This window comes from Pungitius pungitius, chromosome 8 (assembly GCF_949316345.1).
Source record: "Pungitius pungitius chromosome 8, fPunPun2.1, whole genome shotgun sequence".
In the NCBI taxonomy this organism is placed as follows: Eukaryota; Metazoa; Chordata; class Actinopteri; order Perciformes; family Gasterosteidae; genus Pungitius; species Pungitius pungitius.
In genome coordinates this window covers 18599749-18619528 of record NC_084907.1, presented here as the reverse complement: position 1 = coordinate 18619528, position 19780 = coordinate 18599749, and the positions used below count along the sequence as shown (strand labels likewise).

The 19780-nt window shown below is 44.1% G+C and overlaps 1 protein-coding gene across 1 annotated transcript in view; it reads left to right on the top strand.

The window, feature by feature from the left end:
• Positions 1-18984, top strand: part of LOC119230201 (A disintegrin and metalloproteinase with thrombospondin motifs 9-like) — a 38233-nt gene extending 19249 nt beyond the window's left edge. Inside the window, exons 23-40 of the mRNA XM_037491270.2 lie at positions 150-266; positions 1726-1815; positions 1896-2063; positions 2955-3203; positions 4980-5141; positions 5462-5638; positions 11015-11185; positions 12952-13128; positions 14694-14864; positions 15057-15251; positions 15522-15651; positions 15888-15982; positions 16183-16277; positions 16440-16573; positions 16926-17017; positions 17223-17327; positions 18002-18110; positions 18381-18984. Of these exons, the coding sequence (XP_037347167.2) occupies positions 150-266; positions 1726-1815; positions 1896-2063; positions 2955-3203; positions 4980-5141; positions 5462-5638; positions 11015-11185; positions 12952-13128; positions 14694-14864; positions 15057-15251; positions 15522-15651; positions 15888-15982; positions 16183-16277; positions 16440-16573; positions 16926-17017; positions 17223-17327; positions 18002-18091 (2418 nt within the window). The 3' untranslated portion in view covers positions 18092-18110; positions 18381-18984. The remainder of the gene's footprint in view (positions 1-149; positions 267-1725; positions 1816-1895; positions 2064-2954; positions 3204-4979; positions 5142-5461; positions 5639-11014; positions 11186-12951; positions 13129-14693; positions 14865-15056; positions 15252-15521; positions 15652-15887; positions 15983-16182; positions 16278-16439; positions 16574-16925; positions 17018-17222; positions 17328-18001; positions 18111-18380) is intronic.
• The last annotated feature ends 796 nt before the right edge of the window (positions 18985-19780 follow it).

Sequence of the window (19780 nt, the reverse complement as noted above, 5' to 3'; positions counted from 1 at the left end):
AGTTTTTATTTGTTAGCGTGTGGGAGTGTTTGGCCCCAGTTGAACTGTCAGATCTTTGTTTGCTTTCCTCGCCTATTTCTCCGTTTTCTCTTTGGCTCGCTGTTGCTAATTTTCCCCGACCACTTATTTTTTTCCCTCTTTGAACCCAGTGCACTACCTCATGTGGGCCAGGCTACCAGATGCGAGCGGTGAAGTGTGTAGTTGCCTCTCATGGTGCCGTCACTGACACTGAATGTAATGCCGCCACCCGACCCACTGACACCCAGGTAAAGAGGCCGTTACCTGCCTTCCTTCTCTTACATCTTTCTTTTACTTCTCTTAAAATGCACACAATCTCTTCATCCGGTCCTCGCGCGGAATTTATTCATACTGTGAGGAGAAAAGGGGATACCCTCGTTCCTGCCCCCTTAAAATACACGCAGACATTTCATTTCCACCTGGTCTCAATAAAGCCGTGTTTTCTGATCTAGTCTAAAGGCATCTAGTCTAATGACGCCTGGTAGAGTACATGTTTGTCTATTTAATTGATTTGAACAAGAACGCGAATCTTGCCAAAGCCTTCACTTGACTTTTTAACTACAGATCTAAATAGTTTGTAATTCATTTAATGGATGTTCTTCAAATAACTAAAATTCAAGCAGACTATGACAAAAATGATGCCCCAGTTTTAAATTTCTCTAATTTTCACTGCCGGTGAAGGTGCTCAGGGTCATTGTTAGAAGACACAGCAAACACCAAAGATACCTCCTTTGAGCTGAATTAGAGTTCTGTTTGGTGCGCCTGGGGCATAAACCAATTTCAGTGGGCTGAGCATGCAGAGCGCACCCCCCCCCGACCACCCCCCCCCCTCCTCATAGTCGACTCTTAATTCCGGTGCCTGGGCCGACAGAGGCAGTGACCCTGAAGCAGTCGCCCAAACTCGTTGTGATTCTAACCATCCAGCCATGAAGTGGGCCACCAGCCGCCAGTCCCACCAGCCACCAAGCAGCGCTTTGAAAACCAAGTGTAGATGGGTGGAGGTCGGTCTGAGCACAAGGAGCTCAGAGTTCGAGGCGGGTGATGCTGTACTCGATGCTTCCGCACAGGTTGGATAAAGGCTGATGTGTGATAGGAAATCATTTATAAAATCCCTAAATATCACACAATGTCCGTTGATCTCTCCAAATCATTGACATGAACGCCGTCATGAGGACTGTTTGCCTACGTCAGGAGGTGCCTTGTGGAATGTGGGGCCTGCTCAGAGCTTATGCGACCTGACTAAGGCTGTCATTCCTAGAGATTTGGGGTCAGAGGGCACCGGAGGGCATGGGGGAAAAAGAGGAAAGGGCCGGAGGTGAGGGACAAGGGGGTGGATTAGGGGTGGAGTTTACAACCACGCCAGCATGGGCATTGGAGCCCTGAATACCACTCCACTATGACCTGTTATGACAGGGATCAGGGCTTTATGCTGAGTGGCTTACTGCCACAATCCATAGTTTTAACTGACGGTGCGGACCCTGATAATCTTGTTTTGGTAAGGTGGGAGGAAAGGGTTGATGGGAAACACAGCTACTCTTAAACGTAGGGGCGAAGGAAGACTTTTCTCTATTGGTGACTGTTTTATCGCATGCCAGACGAGATTTCTCTGATATTCATGGTATTTTGTGGCCGGGGACAGATGTTGTTACAGTATATCCATTTTGTTAATCACCGCATGAATGGGTGTATGTGTTCCTCCTTCCACAGGACTGTGAACTGGCCCAGTGTCCCATAGACCACGCTGCCCCTCCCCACCAGGGCCTCAAAACCCAGTGGAGGTTTGGCTCTTGGACCCAGGTGGGTGGTTTTGTCACATTCTCAACAATGTCAATCGTTGGTTTCCAACTCTTTAAACCTTTCTTTTCCGTCCCCAACAGTGTAGCGCCAGCTGTGGCAAAGGGACGCGAATGCGCTACGTGAGTTGTCGTGACAACCAGGGTGGTGTGGCCGAGGAGTCGGCGTGCGCCCACCTAACGAAACCCCCTGCCAGAGAGGTGTGCTCAGTAGTGGCCTGTGGACAGTGGAAAGTGCTGGAATGGACAGCGGTGAGAAAACCACCTGTGATCACGTATTACGTTGTAACTCTCACAGTATCTCAAAATTACAGTTTAATGTTGCTGCAGCTGAATTAATAAGCTCACCAAATGGACCCGGACACGTAGGCATCTGGAAGGATGTTTTTCTGTTTTGAATATTGTTGTGCTGATAGACGGCGCGTGTGTGCATGCGTGCATGCGTGCAAGAGAGTGAGATCATTTCATTGATGCAAAGGTTTCTGGAGCTGGGGGAACCGAGGGGCTGCAATGAGGGGATCATATCTTGTTTACAGATGTTTTTCATCAGTCAGAGAGAGATGCAGTGGAGCCAGACTGCACGTCTGGTCACCATACACACAGACCCTCATATTTACCACCAGGCCAAAGAGACTCATTGACCCCCCCGAAAAGGAAACAGCTCATCCCCTTGCAAAATAAAGTTTTCTTTCATAGGCCTATCCCAGCCACAATTGTGCTAGATGTAATAACCCATAGTAAAATACCCTCCTTTGTCCTGCAGTGACACTCCAATATAAAATGTTGTTATTGTTCTTTGGGCGTGTAAGAAATACAGCATGTTACCCAACATCTTATATTAGTAGCGCATCGAATGCATCAGCCTCCTGAATGTAAAACCTGATATGGTATCTAAAATTGAGTGAAAACCATAGCATTGTGACGGAGCAGTGTAAACCTCTGAGCAGCGTACGACCAGGCGAGGATTTAAAGCAGACTGCATAAGTATTATAGTCTGTAATCTGTCTGTAATGCTTTTGGGGTTAGGTTCACACCATTTAATAATGTCCATTACCACTACTGCATTTCAATGAGACGCAGATGCATTTAAGTTCTCGACTGATCTCTTTATTTTCCTGTGTGTGTGTGTGTGTGTGTTTTTAGTGCTCAGTTACCTGTGGTCAGGGAAAGACCACACGGCAGGTAGTGTGTATCAACTTCAGTGACCAAGAAGTGAACGCGAGCGAGTGCGACCCAGACGATTGTCCTTCCATAGAGCAGGACTGCGCTATGTCTCAATGCCTGTCCCGCTCCAGTGAATCTCGACCTTACCCGTCCTCACCAAATGGCGGCACCAGGAGCAACCTGCCCCGCAGCCAATCCCACCAATGGCGGACTGGGCCCTGGGGCGCGGTAAGGCATCTCACACACAGCGACGTCGCATCAAAGAGGTCAACAAACCAATCATTTGGAAGGCTGACATCTAAAATTCTGTACTTAAAGTTGTTCAAGCAACCCTGAACCGTGACAATTGAAGTCCAGAGAAGGTTGTATCATGTGAGAAAACGAGACAAAAGACACAATAGTTTGATATTTTGGAAAATGTGCTAATTCCCTTTTTTCTGTTGCCAAGAGTTGGATGAGAAGGTAGATACCGATGTCATGTCTGTACAGTTGATATGATGCTACAGGTAGAACATTAAATAAATGAGATATTGACAATACGATTAATTTGAGCTTTGCAGGTCCATGTCAGTAGATTTTGTCACTTTGGACGTGCTACTGTTGTAATAAGCTAAAAGTTCCTGCTTCCATACAGACCCGAGAGAGGGATAGCTCTTGAACTAGATCACAGAAAGAAGGTTAAGTGTAATAATATTGTCCTTATAATACCATGTACTGTTCTCTTGTGTGAGAATGGATGAATGACCAATGTTTTTTGTTAAGTACATCAATCATCATCATGCAAAGTGGTCTAGTCGTCAGAGGTGTCATCCTCTAGTCACAGTTTCATGATTATACTTCCTGTATGAATCACTGATACCAAACAGTAACAAAAACGTACATATTTAAAATACATGCAACCTTCTTTTCTGAATCTCAACATAATACTAAAAAAATAAAAACATAAAACTCTTTCCAATCCCGGATGAACCCCAAATTACTCCGGAAGCTGTTCTTCTGATGCATGACGGAGTGCCAATGCTTATTGATGATGGGCACCTTGAGGAGTAGCCTCTGCCACGTGTGTGTCCGTTTACCATTGCCAATTTCTAATAAAAGATTATGAACTAATGAATTACTCCCTGCCACGCATTTTGTAACAAAACAAACAAAAGATCATGACATGGGAGTCAGGTCGTCGGGCCCTGCTCTCTCTTTGAGACAAGGCTCGGCCATTGTGATAAAACGCCAGAGGATATGGCGACCTGAGAGCCACAGGCGGCCCACAATGGAAATACTTTGTTGTATTGTTTTTATCACTTTTAGTGATAATCTCTATCCAAAAATACCTTTGACCTTTCGATAATTCTGGGACATTGAAGCTATTTCTGGTGCGTCTTCCTGTCTCCTGAGGATAAAGCCGGTGATGCGTTGATTCATTTTACATTAAATGTTGCTAAAGCCTTTTTCTTTGTGTACCCACAATATAGGCCTCATAGTGCATGAGGATTTATTTCATGTACTTTTGTGTGTGTTTGTACGTCATCAAGTATTGTAGTAATAGGCATGATTTCACCCATTGGACTTATTTACACCTATGTGTGACAACCATCTACAGCGGGTGAAATAAGTTTTAAACACGTCAGCATTTTTCTTAGTAAATATATTTCCAAAGGACCTATTGACATGAAATCTTCACCAGATGTTGGTAACAACCCCAAGTATTGAACACATGAAAAAGGTATGGAAAGCAAGACAACAGCTGAAAACTATCAGTAATTAAAAAGCAATCCAGACCCTTGTCAGTGCAAATTAATATCAGCTGGTTCAGTCCCAACTGATGGCCTGAAAAAAGGTCTCGTTGTACGTTTGTATTACTTTGGTTGTTACCAACATCTGGTGAAAATGTCATGTCAATAGCTCCTTTGAAAATATATTTACTGAGAAAAAGGGTGTTAACGTGTTCAATACTTTTTTCGACCGCTGTATGTGACGGGGTTGCTCTCTCCGCTCTCTGTCCAACAGTGCTCCAGCACGTGTGCAGGAGGTTTCCAGCGGCGCGTAGTAGTGTGCCAGGATGAGAACGGCTACCCTGCCAACAGCTGTGAGGATCGCAGCCGGCCCAATGAGCAGCGCTCCTGTGAGTCAGGGCCGTGTCCGCAATGGATCTACGGCAACTGGGGAGAGGTAAGAGAGACGCTACTTTACTGTTTTTTTGTTTGTTTGTTTTTTTACATCAGGTGAAAGTTTGCCAAGTTTCCTTTACAGATAGTGGTCTAGCCCCCGAGATAAAACCGCAAACTGAGTGTTGTCGATGAACCGGGATGGGGCCCCAGATGTTCATCTGTGTTTGATTCCTTTCATCGCATTGCATTGCAAGACGTTTTTTTAGATGGCTTTTTTTCTTCTTCTTCTTCTTCTTCTTCTTCTTCTTCATCTTCATATTCAAAAACCTTTTCCCCATACCTAGCTGTAACACACAACCTCTCCTCCCGCCTTCCAATCAGTGCACCAAGCCATGTGGAGGCGGGATTAAGACGAGGCTGGTGGTGTGCCAGCGACCAAACGGCGAGCGCTTCAACGATCTGAGCTGCGAGATTCACGACAAGCCACCGGATCGCGAGCAGTGCAACACGCAGCCGTGCCCGTCTAGCCCCGACTGGAGCACAGACCCATGGAGCTCGGTACGCTCGTAAAAAAAAATACTTTTTTACCTTGTTTTTCATCCTCTCGTTGTTGTTTTTTGCCTGTATTCTTACTCTTTAAAAAAAAAAAAAAAAGTCTTGAACAGACTTTGGTGCTTCTGCCCTGGAAGAATTCCACCCCTGCTTCTTCACTTTTGCTTTTAACCTCCTCCACTCACCGCTCCCTCTCTGGTGCCTACAAATTGGTCAACGTTTCCTCAAGACAGTCGGAAAATGAATTTCTGTTGCGCTCAAAGATTCGCTCACTTGCAATATGCCAAAAAGTACTGTCAAAATACTTCGATGACAGCTGTGACCACAAGGATATTTTCATCAGTCCTAGTTACCATCATTTGTTGCTGAGCCTTGTATTACTATATAGAACATTTCAGGTCCACTTTGTTTCACAATCGGAGTAGTTTTGTAAAATATTGTTTTTATAGATAATTTATTAAGATATTTTTTTCCTTTTTTAACTTTTGTATATAACATTAACTTTTAAAGGTGATTTATTTTGTGTCTAAGCTCGTTGTATTCACACATTTAGCCAATCTTTGTTCATATGCAAATACTGATGAATGTTTTTGTATATCAGGAATATACAGTACGTTGCCTTGTTCTTTTATTATCCAAAGAACAGCCCATAATATCCAAATATGTGGTGCTACTCAATGTAGTCTGTGTTCTGGTATGAACTGTAAAAGCACCACCTTACATAGGACTGTATTTGGGCTGTGTACTATATATACATCTTTTGTACTATACATCTTTGAAATGGCTGTTGTATCAAGAATTCAATTTGTCTCAAGGCACATGTGTATTTTTTTTAATTATTTTTTTTAGAGAAGTTACTAATCTTATATAGACACTTTATTTTACAGTTCATGTATTTACCCTACGCTATGAAACAGTGATGTTGCCCCAAAACAACATAAATGCATAAAAATGGTTACTCAAAACTTCCTGAAACGTCCAGTATCAACAGCAGCAGCTGCACACGCACTGTAAAATAAAATGTCTCACTGAGTTTGTGGTAATTAGTACTAATAGCCACTGTATTCCAGTTTGGCAGAGGGTTTTGACCCAGATTTCCTTAGTGTGGCCAAAACAATAGGTTTAAAGCTCTCTGCTTCCAAGGTGCTTGATATGAGTGTATTTATATTATGTTAGTTAATGTTTTCTTTGTACAATAAGTACTTAGAGTTGCTAAAAAAATGCTATGCTCGACAATACCTCATTTGGAACAGAACAGAACTCCACTAGCCATTAAACTAACCTACACTACAGCGGTCCTTTGGCCAAACAAGGGAGATTTAGGATCATCAGAAATGAAGCGTCATATTTTTGGTCGGTTAGGTGTTTATCTCGGCACATTACCTTTTGATGCTGCCGCCTTTTGTCTGTACTTTTTATTTCTTTCCATGAGCAGTTAATGGATTAATTAAAGTGTATCACAGACTTGATGAATTAATGTTGAACTGTTCGAAACGTCAACCCAGCTCAACCTTTTTAAGGGAATGAGTTTTAAAAAATGTTGTACTTTGAACACGTCGTATCTGTGACCACAGGGGAAGTTAATAGTGTGTTGTATCCAGCGCTCTTACTTGGAGCCAACCTAATGTGTCTACCTCAGTCTTTGTTACGATTGCCCCCCTGCCGTATCTTTCTCTCTTTCTTGCACTGGAGGGATTGTGGCTGGCTAAGGTTGTTTGCGACTAGCCAGCGCAGTTGACGTACCCAAACACAGATCCAGGGTGTCTGTCACCTCCCACAGTGTAACACTTAAATACCCAGTTGAGGACAGTGAAGACTGATCCAGAATCTGTGGACAGGGGTACGTTTTTTTTGCCTGCAGCCCACCCAGTTGACTCCTACTGGTCGTAAATGTCTGTACTGACATTACACCTTATTTTAAGGGCCTGTTAACACAGCAGTGAGTACCTTTTTATTTCCTTTACTACACCTATTCCTCTAATGAGAACTATCGCTTATAATTACTCCCATGTGTGTGATTGTAAGGCAGCATCGGTGAAAGTAGAACACAGTGCGAACACAGCACACCCTGTTACTGCTCTCTAGTTTCATTTATTTTCTGCCTTGGTTTGACTCCACGTGCAGACAGCAGTACAGATCACACACCAAACAGGCTCTTGAAATAAGCATATTGTATGTCTCTTATTCACAAATGGCAGTATTAGTTTGTTTCAAGATTTATGTATATTTATGTAATTACATGTATTTATTGTTTACTTCATATAATGTTATGTCAATATTTAATTTTTTTTATGGATTTGTTGAATTTCTGTTCATTTCCAGAAAAGGTTACGATTAAAGTGAAATAGAGGTACTATCCAAGGCTTTTTTCGTTCTTATTATAGGTATTTATTTTGGTCACGCTTTGAAGGGTTTCTAAAAACCCTGTACCGTTACCATGGGTTCAAGGGAGCAAGATGTGACAATAAGAAACAAGTTATGTAGCAGTCTGTCAATCTGCTGGCATTTCTTTTAAAATGACCTTGTAGCAAACTACAAATGTGGGTCAACGGGTCTTCTAACAATAAACTAACTTAAAACTATTTACTCTTCCAACGTCTAAAACTGACCTGCCATAATTCTAATACCACAAGCAAATACGTTTTCTACTTCTATAAGTTCTCAGATTGTGATCTCTTGATTTGCCCTAACATTCTCGTTCACTTGTATCAACATCTTTGTAACAATATATAATACACAATTTATACACAATTTATGCTTTGAACGTGGAACAATTATGTTTTGGGCTCTAACCAAAACCCTTATCAACATTTTTTGTTCCATGCAGTGAGCTCATTGCAAACAATGAAAAGGGAAGTGCATAACGCAGTTGCAATCTACACGGACTGGTTGTCCAAAAACAGAAGAAAAAAAAAACTGAAGCAAGTACCAACCTCGAACAGCATTCATAACGGCAATAGCATTACTGCTTGCATCATCGTAATCCTGCTGGCAAGGCCTACACTCAAGTATTTACCTCAAGATTAACACAAAGACTAACATAATTACAGTGTTTGTGGATACGAAGGTGTCCTATGTTATTCAGTGTTTTATCTTTGACTTCATATAAAACATAAAAAAAGACAGGTTGAGCAGCACCCCCCCCCCCCCCCCCCCCCACCCCCCGTCCATTCAACTGGGTGTTTTTCCTGAATGAAAACGCACAAATCACTGAGCAATATCCATGTTATCCCTAGCGGCCGGGGCCTCTGCTGACCTCCTTTATTGTCCGTGTCAGAAGTTCAAAGCCCTGCCCATCAATGTAAATCGTCTTCCAATGTGTGACAGTGCCGTAGTTTACCTCCCACTGCATTTACCGTGTTCATTCACTCTTAATGCCTAACCCCCGGCCCTTTTTTCCGGGACGCATGGTGACACGTGCTCCGCTGTGAAGTCGCGGCGCCCTTCACCCCTTTAGTCAGGCCCCTCTACTCTGGCCCAAATGCAAGTTGATGACAGAGTACCAACATGGGGGGGGGTGGGAGGGGGGGGAGGGGAGCGACGACAGTGACTCGAATGAGGGGACCCGTCAGCGAGACAATGCAGCGGCGAACTGTTGAGTCATGGGTCGTGTTTGATCTCGGGAGGGGCCCCATCGCGGTTCGTCCCATCAGCACGGACTTCTCGGAAACTGCTTTGATCCCAGGGGGGCGGAAAAATGAAAAGTTGAATAGGATTCCCAAACACTGTGCTAACATTGATAAGTGGTGTATTCAGGGGGCGTTTCATTCCACGTTGTGCTTACCCAAGCTTTGCTTATCTGGATATGCATCTCAGTAGACGGGATTCCAAACATGCATTTCATATCTGTTTCGGAAATCCACCTTCGAACTTTGAAAGGCAGTTGGAACTGGTGGTTGAAACTGCAAATTCCATGCATGGTTTATACGGGTGATGCGGTTATATATCACAGACAGAGATCTCGATTTAACTTGGTTTATTTGATTCATTCCTTTGGCACAAGGACTGGAGGAGGATCAGGGATCAAACTAGAAACCCTGTGATTAATGGAATACCTGCTCTACCTCCTGCAACAAAAAAAAAACTGATGCTAATAAAAATTGTCTTGTTTGATGATGAAGTGGGAAATGCTCATGTATGTGTGAGAGGTGACATTTGCATTGAATTGCTCCCGATAGTTACAGGAACCCAGAGTACGTTTGAGGGCAATGTTGCGTAGGGGAATCATGTACTGAAACACATGGGATTTTAATTGGAACTTTGTTCTGATTCTAAATGAATTCTGAGTGTACGTCCGCAGAATTTCAACATTAAACCTTTGTGAGGCATGATGTTTGAACATTGCAGTCTGGAAGACTGACTTAAATTGCAAATGTCTTCCTTTGATGACTTGAACCTTCACTGGAGACTGGCTTCTCCTCTGACGCTCCCACTTACTGATCCCAGTTCATTTTACGCATTCATTTCAGGCGATACCATCAAAAATATGATCTCTGTCAGGTATAGGAGAGCTGTCAGTAACTTGTTACATCAATCATGAAGTCTTCTGGTGCGCTGTGATTCAACATGGAAAGTGTCCCTCCAAAGATGTAACACAGACGGTCATCATCCAAATACAACAGACACATTGGACTCTTTATTTTTTCACATTCTTTTAATTTCACATTTAATTTGGATGTTAGGGTCGCCCATGTTTAACAATGGGGAATGAGAACGTTAATAACCCCTCCTCTCATGAGCCTTCCTCCTGCCCGAATGAGGTGAGAGGTCGCAGCATGTTCCTGGCTCCTACGGTCCCTCGCTGGTTCAGGACAGCAGCACACGCTGCGCCGCTTACTCATTCAACTCTGAGCCTGTCGCTTCCCATCCATCCTCACATGCAACACCCTCTGGGATCATCCAAGCACGGCCCAGCCCTTCTCGTAACGTGACAGCCTGTGTGTGTGTGTGTGTGTGTGTGTGTGTGTGCGCGCAGGGCTGCTTGTCACACCAGGTTAAACTCCCAGTAATTCTGTAAACCCGGAAGTGAAAGAGACTTCTGCCGGGGTGATGGGCACGCTTTGCCATTGGAGTAGTTAACCACCATATGAACTTGAGTTTAAATACATTTTTATTTTACTTTTTTTTTTTAAAAACAAGTGTTTACTAAATGGGAAAATCACTTTTTGGAAGTTTTTTGATTTACAGGTGTGCCGTCTTGTTTTTACCGTGCAGATTATGATTGATTTATTCAGTCATTTGTCTTATGCATTGAAACTTCACAAAAACATCTGAATTTCCCTGCTTTGACGCGTGCACCTTTTATTTGCAGTTTCTCTTTTAACACAAAATATACCTTTTGATTTCATTTTCACTCGTTTTTTTCCTTTTTCCATCTTGCAGTGCTCTGCCTCCTGTGGAAGAGGGTTCAAGTCGCGCAACGTGGCCTGTGCGACCGGGTCAGGCCGCCTTGTCCCAGAGGAAAACTGCCAGCATCTGTCTCCCAAACCCCACAAGCAGCGGCGCTGCCAAGGGGGGCGATGTCCCAAGTGGAAAACCGGCAACTGGGGAGAGGTTAGGACTCTTTGACGTTTTGCAATACAAAACACTCCTCCACCACTCTGGTTCCCACGCCACCACACATGTAAGCTCTCTCTTTCCACTTTAACGCTTACCAGCTTGCTGCAGATGTGTGAAACATCTGCAGCTAGCCCGACTGTTTTTATGCAGCATGCCAGGCCACTAACTAAGGCAGGGTGCTTTTACACACACCACATAGTGGTTTTTGGCACAGACTTGGGGCAGCTGTTTTGAGGTAGCACATGCTGGGGGACTTCACAGTTTTGAAATTTGAAAGCGGGATGGATGTGCACCCCTCTCCTCCACCTAAGTTGAACTAATGTTAAGTCAAGCAACTCACCCATCTCATTTCTACATTTTCACTTCTTGCCAACCCGTTATCCTCCCTCTACCTGTTATATTTCCCCCTGCTGATCACCTTTCAGATTGCTTCTTTTTCTCTTTTACTTTACGCTCTATCTTGTGCCTCCGCAATGGGGACCACATGTTATTATTTTCCTTGAAAGCCCCACTGAACATGCCAGACACACTCACAATGTGCACCTGGAGTGCTGGACAGACCGTCTGGGGCCTGTCCGCTTTTTCTTCCCCTCTCTAAACAGTATTGCTCCACACAGGCGGCCAGTAAAGCGTGGATAGCTAGGCTGAAGCAGGCAGCGTAGCGGTTCAACTACTGAAACTGCGTGGCAGATAGTACACGAGGAAATGTTTTTTATTGTGTCACATATGAATTGACACGTTGACATGTCTGTATTTCTAGATACTGTAGGTGTATAAACTAAGGAACCTCAGCTTGATCTTTGAGCATACGTTTGTCACTTGTTCCCATGACCTGCAAAAATTGGACCACATTTGATGCTGTTCTCTGTACAAGAAACTCAAACGTTGTGTCAGTCATGCTCTTTGTGATATTGCACCCCCTCAAAAAATACAAGGTATCAGTTTATATCAGCATGCCATTCATTAGCCCCAAAAAAAAAACAACATCACAGTTGAAAGAAGACACAAAATAGTTTGATAAATGCATGAAAACAAAGTATTATGCTGAAAAGGGAAAATGTTGAACTATTCCTGCGACCCGACCCTGGATATGTGGTTGAAGATAATAAAACGTGATTTTATTCTTGTTAATTGGGTCAATGGAATAGAAAACCAAACAGATTTTCCTTCTTGTGTTTTTCTGTAGAAATGCATTATAGCTGAAAACAGAAAACAATCCGCTTTCCAGGTCTGCTCTTGAATACATCTGTAAAAGAAAAGAGGAAGAACATCGGTTACAAACACCTTAAGCAGGAACATGCAGGCGTTGCTGCAGCTATTTAGTCATACTATTATTTCCCTGATAGCTCTGTGCAATGAATTATGTCACTCAAATATGAGATGGAATACCAACGTCGAATTAGAAAAGTAAAGACACATTTACATCTTTAAAACATCCAATTCCATATTTGTCACATTTAGATCGAAGCAAACACAATAATAATACGTTATAATTTATTTCCTTACAAATACCATTGTCAATCTTATCAACATAATACATAACATAATATCCTATTGCTATCTACCAAACGAGAAATAACCTTCCACTAGTGGAACTCACGAGGCTTTACTTGATGGATATCTCGATAATCATAGTATTACAGGAATAGAAGTAGATCATCTGATAATCAGTAAAACAATAAACTCATACTGGGCCGTACAAATTGATAGTTGCTTTATTTAATTATTTATTTCAAAGTACTTATCTGTCGTGCGCGCAGTGTTCGGCATCGTGTGGCGACGGCCTGCAGCGGCGGGAGGTGCTCTGCCCGGCCGGAGGCCGACGGAGCCCGCCAGGGACCGGCTGTTCCCGGCGCTCCCGACCGGCGTCCAGCCGCAGCTGCCGGGTCGCCGAATGCCCCTCTCGGTCCCAGTGGAGGGAAGGAGCCTGGCAGACGGTAAGCTGCACCGCGTCGAGAAAGCAATGGCCAATCTGCGTGCTACGGAAGAAAGTAGTCCCTCCGTCTCCGCCGGGCGGGGATGAATCTGCTCAGTCATGAATAGGGCGTGAGTCGGCTGCTTGAGTCCGGAGGCCACGAGGGAGGAGAGGAGGCGAGGAGGGGAGGAGAGGAGGGGAGGAGAGGAGCTGCTGCTGCATGGCCCCTAAATCTGATGATTTGTTGTTATTTTTTAGGCAGCCCGAGGCTCCTGTGTAAAAGGCTTCATTTCTGACCAAATGCCGATTGGCTAGTTAAAGTATTCCTCGTTTTTAGAGATTATCTAAACATTTAAAAGGTGAATGTAAGTAGGCTACAAGTAAACTCATCACTGTAATCTAAACATGAACTTGCCTCCTACTTGTTAAAGTGAAAATAGATGAAAACACACTCTTTCACACCACTTGCAAAAGACTGAAATAACGTTATTGATTTATAGAGATTGGTCTTTATTTGTTTTTCTGTATTTTTGTTGAATCCATTTTTTTTATAGAACAATCGGACTTTACTCTTGTGTGAAGTGGGCTGTTAAAAAGAAGTGACGTGTCATTCAGCTGTGTAGGGCTTTTTTTGAATATACATTTTCATATACCACTAAGTGTATAATAGTTATAGTTATCGATCTGTTATCTGCACTTAACTCAAAGTTAAAGAGTCTTGCAAGCTACTATGATGGATACTTTTTTCTGGTGTTCAAGTGATGTTGAACGTGGGTCAGTGAGCTGGATGAATAGTGTCCTCGAGAAGGAGAGTCCATTTCATCTGGGGAAGTGTTTGCTCTGTGCCTGGGTGTTCCAATAAGAAGCTGGCTGTGATTACAACAGTTGACAGGCCTCTGATGTTGGATACACCTTTCACACCGTGGAGTCAATCCATGGATTGTTTATAAGAAACATTTATAGTTCACAGTGATGTCACCTTGTGGACCGCAGATTTTTGGCGCCTCGAGATGACCATTATTTGGTTGTTGCAACCTGAAGTGTGAACGACCAGGTGGAATTAAGGGCAACCGAACGATAAATAAGAGAAATCTAGGTAGAAAAGTTAGGATTTACTATCATGAAATTAAATCTCACTGTAAAAGAGCGTAAACGTCTCTACATATATTTCCAGAACTGTTTATATGTTTCCATTGTTTAGAAATCCTTGCATGGTTTATCTTGGAGCTGGTCTAATTTGTGGTCCAGCTGTGATATGAGAGACTGAAATGGAAGGGTCCTGCAGAGGTTTCCTCTATAACACATTGAGATACTGTATTTGTGGCTTTTTTATTTGTCATCTTTTTTGGGGCAGAGGGGGCAATTGCTCACTGCTAGTGAATTTTGGCCTTTGACCCTTCATCAGACGCTATGTTGCCGCGCACTGTGAACTGTTTTGTGAGTTAGAAGTTGTTAAATATCTTCTTCCACAGAGTGCTTTACTCCAAGCAGTTGAACTGTTTCGACGTCTTTACACTGTAGTCCCATGCGGCGAATGCACTGCTTCACCATTGAGCAGGATTTCTGTTTTTCTCGTGGCCGTTATAGTGCAGCAAGTCGTGTGGCGGGGGTCACCGGCGACGGGCCTTGCAGTGTGTCGACCACAACCGGCAGGAGGTCCATGAGATGTACTGCGTGAACCAGATCAGACCTCCGGACCTGGAGAGCTGCAACGCCCGCTCCTGTGAATTGACCTGGATCACTGGGGAATGGACGGAGGTGAGAACCAAAGAGGCACTGACGTGTTCCCGCCACAGCTTAATTGTTTCCTATGCGCGGTAAACACTTTACTCTTTGAAAAGAATAGCCATCTGTAAATCCAGTGGTGCGGAAATGACAGAAAAGCAACCCGTGTTTCCTTGTGTGAAGCACGGTTATAATTTCATGCCGGTGATTGCTCCTCTCCTCCAGTGCTCAGCCAGCTGTGGACAGGGCTACCGCCGGCGTCTGATCTCCTGCAGCGAGGTGCCTGTGGAGAATGACAACTATGAGTATGGCCATCAGTCTTTGTCTAACTGCCAAGGGACCCCACCCGAGAGCTACATGCCTTGTAATTTGGACCCGTGCCCGGCGCCACAGGAGTGGAAGGTTGGAATCTGGGGGCCGGTGAGCGAGTCCATGTTGTCCAGTCATGTATCAGTGTGATGTCATGGCATGTGGTCTGCGTGGTCTAAATGAAAAAAAAAAATCTAAACTTCATAAAGCGGCCATTTATGCATTACGTTTTCTTTCTTATGCATAACTCCAAACGGTTGATTATTGGTATTGACGTGGCAAAGATGTAAATAAACACGTGTTTGTTTGTTCTTTAATACAAACTTTGAAGGTGAAAACCGCTGAAACGACTGTCCTCCACAAGTGTGATTTGGTTCTCAGTGTTCAGTGAGCTGTGGGGACGGAGTGATGGAGAGGACGGTGCAGTGTTGGCAAGCAGATGGTCGGCCAAGCAACAGATGTTCTCAAGACACAATGCCAGAGACCAGAGAAGTCTGCAGAAACCCAAACTGTGAGTACTGCGAGGCTACCTGAACGCACCCATTACCCGGCACGGCTCGTCTTGATCATCTCAGAGATTTGCCCTCATATTCATGGTCCGAGGCGATCAGTGTTAATTAAGAGTTCATTTTGTTTTTTTGCTTGATTGGATTTCATGCTAACTGACTTTGACCTAACTTCCTGTTCTAATTGAATTGCTAGCATAATACACTGTTTGTTTTTTTCTACCTCTTTTGTGTCTCCAAGGTTATTTACCTTCTAGCTGTCAAGAAGTCCAGCGCATGAATGGCCCGCTCCCAGACAACGAACACTTTGTCAATATTCAAGGAAAGCCGCTCAAGGTAAGATTAAATTGACCTCATCATCTGACAAAGGCACAAAGAAGACACCCAGTTTCATGTCTTCTATTCTACTCCCTTTCCTCCGCTCCTCACTGACACGTCTCCCCGTTCCAAATCTGCACTTTCTATTGTTTCTTTAACATCCTTCCACCTCCACCCCTCTCCCTGTCCTCCACCTTCTGCGCACTCTTTCACCTCAGGTCTACTGTGCAGGAATGCAGTCAGAGACTCCACAGGAGTACATCACCTTGACAACGGGAGAAGGGGAGAACTTTTCAGAGATCTTTGGCTTCAGGTAAACAGCCTCCAGGAAAACAACGGGAATGGCCCGTTTCATTATAAACATCCAGCTGACTTCTGGCAGTGTTTCTTTTGCGGTAAATGCAGAAATTCCTCAGCGGTTCCCAAGTTGTGCTGAGGTATTTTGTGTGCGTCTGTGTGTGTGTGTGTTTCCTAGACTCAATGACCCCACCCAGTGTCCAGCCAATGGCTCCAGGAGAGAGGACTGTGACTGTCGGCGAGACTACACCGCCGCCGGCTTCTCCACCTTCGCCAAAGTCCGCCTGGACCTCAGCACGATGCACATCATCAGTGAGAGGCTCACACGCACACACATAAACAGAAAGATACGGCGGCATCCTGTGCCACCGGTAGCTCTGCATTACTCTCAAATAAGAACTTCCTTTACCGTTTAATTATGTCCGTGCTGACAAGGGTTAATGGGCTCAAGATGTCACAATTACAAGGCTTTGGGGGAACTAAATGGGACTGCTCTAAGTGGATGGAATTATACTGATATTGCCATTAGGCTTAGCCCAAAACTACGGCCTGATTTACACCAGTTAAAAAACACCCGTCTTGATGACTGACGTATGTTCTCGTTAGAAAAGTCCAGGTTCGGTATCTGTCGCATCACGCTTGATTGGTTCATCTGGTCACTTAGCTACAGATTGGCGGTTTGCCGTCACGGTCGAGGGAAAGAGCGTCCCTTTCGCTACCGCCGGAGACTGCTACAGCGCCGCACGCTGTCCACAGGTGAGAACAACAACAACAACAACAACAACAGCAGCTGTTGATTAAATGACGCCTGGTGGAACCATGAAACCATGGTCCCCCCCCCCCCCCCCCAGACTGTAGGCTTTGTCACAGTAGGCAGTGTTACCAACAACATACGTGGTGGCTCAGTTCTTTGATTATGGCATAACTATATTTTCGTCCTTCTCTCTGTCTCTTCTTTCAGGGGCGGTTCAGGATCAACCTCTCGGGAACAGGTTTCAAAGTGGCCGAGGACTCTTTGTGGATTTCCCAGGGCAACCATGCAGTGGCCGACATACGGAAATCGCAGGTATTGGCAACATGTTACTTAGAAAATGCTTTGGCCAGCCCCGTTTTAGGCCCCCCCCGCTCACCTCCGCTCCCCCCTCCTAATCCTCTTTTCAGATGAAGCATTGTGATAAGGTGAAAAAAGGAGTCCTTTATACCCACAGTCGGCCAGTTTCCCGTGTGCACTAGAGGCTGTTTGAATAAAGCCAGCTTCTCCGAGCGGGACTTGGAGAGCACTCCAGAGGAGATCCCTCAAACCACCCTTGGCTCGCTGTGGCTTTCATGTCGTGGGATTGAGCTTTCGTCGTCCTCGTCTGCTGCAATTTCCTTTTTGTTTCTAGATGTTTGGACAAACTGTCCATTATTATTATTACAATCATGGGGACAACCTGACTGGTGGGCCTCAGTCTTTGTGTGCCTTTTGAAAAGGGAAAGCCAACTGTAGAGTTACCTCAACGACGCTGCCACATAAAAAGCTTTCAAAGTGATGTTTTGTGTTTTACACTTGACAGTTGATATGAGGAAGGGCTCCAACAAAATATGTCCTCCACACAGGAAAGATAAATGCATGCAAGCTGCCATCCTGAAAGAAATATAATATGTACACTATGTTTTTATTTTGAGTTCATTAACTATGATTATGCTGACAGCAGCGGAATCTCAAAGATGCTGATGCTGTTCCTCTCGTGTTCACAGGGTGGCAGCAGGGTGTCAGGAATGTGCGGAGGCTACTGCGCTAAATGTACGCCGTCCTCTGGCTCCAGTCTGCCTGTAACAGTGGAGTAGATCTGATGCCAGCAAACAGGTGTGGGATGCATTTATAACACGACAACCATGCTCTCCAATTATGCACGGCACAATCTGTAATAATTCATTTTCAGATGAACTAGGCTGAAATCCTATACATGATTAATTCTGTGAATTGTATGCTTAAAAGGGACTGATTGTGTGTAACTTCAGCAAGTTCAATATCTGCTAAATATCAGGTATTTCATATTACAAAACGGTAGTCTTACCTTGTGTTTTTAAGTTAACTGAGTTTTGACGTTGCTTTCATGTGTTTGTTTCTCAACAGCCATTTTCATTCATGCTCGGCATTCGTCTTCATCTCATTGTGTCTAGACGAGCCTCCTCTTCGGTGCTACCAGTCAAACCGGCCGTGGCATCTTTTACTCACATGTGTGTATAATAGTGTAAATGAATCTGTGTAAGTATTGTACATAGCAGGTTAGAAATCTCGTATTTATTGTACTCTCTCCGTATTGTAATATTACTGGTTTTATTGTCAGAGGCAAACACCACGCAGTTGCCATTTATCCAATTTTTTGATAGAACGTACCTTCCATTTTGGATATTTGCCATTTGCAATATGCAGGAGTGACGCTCCACGCTGCCCGTGTTACAGCCATGTGTTTCTTTCTTTAAATCCATCCATTACGTTGATGTATTCCCATAATGGCAATGTCATGATTTTTTTTATACCTCTATCCCTTCAGGCAACATAATATGACACGTTTACAGCATGCACCTTTGAGCAGCTCCTTTAGTTCATTTTCGGACGTTACCAGTAGGTCCAGCGATCCTTCCATTTCAAAGGTGTGGGACACTGTTGCTGTAAAAGAGCTACGTCCACTCACTGGGTTGTTGGACAAAGTGAATTCAGAGCTCGGGAAGAGGTGAGACGTTCAACCAAACACCCCCAGTAGCCTGTAACACAAACACCAGTGGAACACACTCGAGTGTTCCAGGAGCTGTGGAGATTGCGTATTGCTAGACATCAGAGAAAACCAAATTCCTCTCTGTTGGTGCGTGTCTCTCAGGTAGCGTGCAGTGACCAGGGAGAGCCATTAGCCCTGAGCTTTCACGGGGCAGACAGGTTATCTTATCTGGAGGAACTTGAAAGAAAGACTTCACCTCAGGCCAATATAATTCCAGTAGATACTCCAGAGAGGTAATGCACTGGTTTGGCCCTGGAGACGCCTCCCCAACTGCTGAGCCCACAGGCCCCGGCAGCGTGATTTCTGCCCAGATGCTGCCTGTAAACCATCGCCTTTTGGTAACCTCACATTCCGCTCTACGCCTTTGTCTCCTAAGAGTCCATCCATATTGCTATTGTTGCATTCTGACGTGTTGTTTTTGTGACAATATCAGGGTACTTTTTGTGTACATGTATGTTTTTGCATTTCTTTAGCCGCGTTTATTCAGTTTTGTAGGCATTTTTGTTGAATTACAGGATAAATTTAGACCACCAAAACAACACAACACAATATGCTTCCTTTAAACCTCATCCATGTGTATGGTCGATGCGCAGGTAGATGCTTGATGTACAACTGATTAAGAAGCCATAAATTATGCTATTTCAGTGCCTTACTGTACATGATAATGTGCACACTTCAGCCAAAGGGAATCTCAGGGTTAATCTGTCTTGCTAACAAATGATTTGCATAGACACAGGAAACTAAACATTCTGTGATG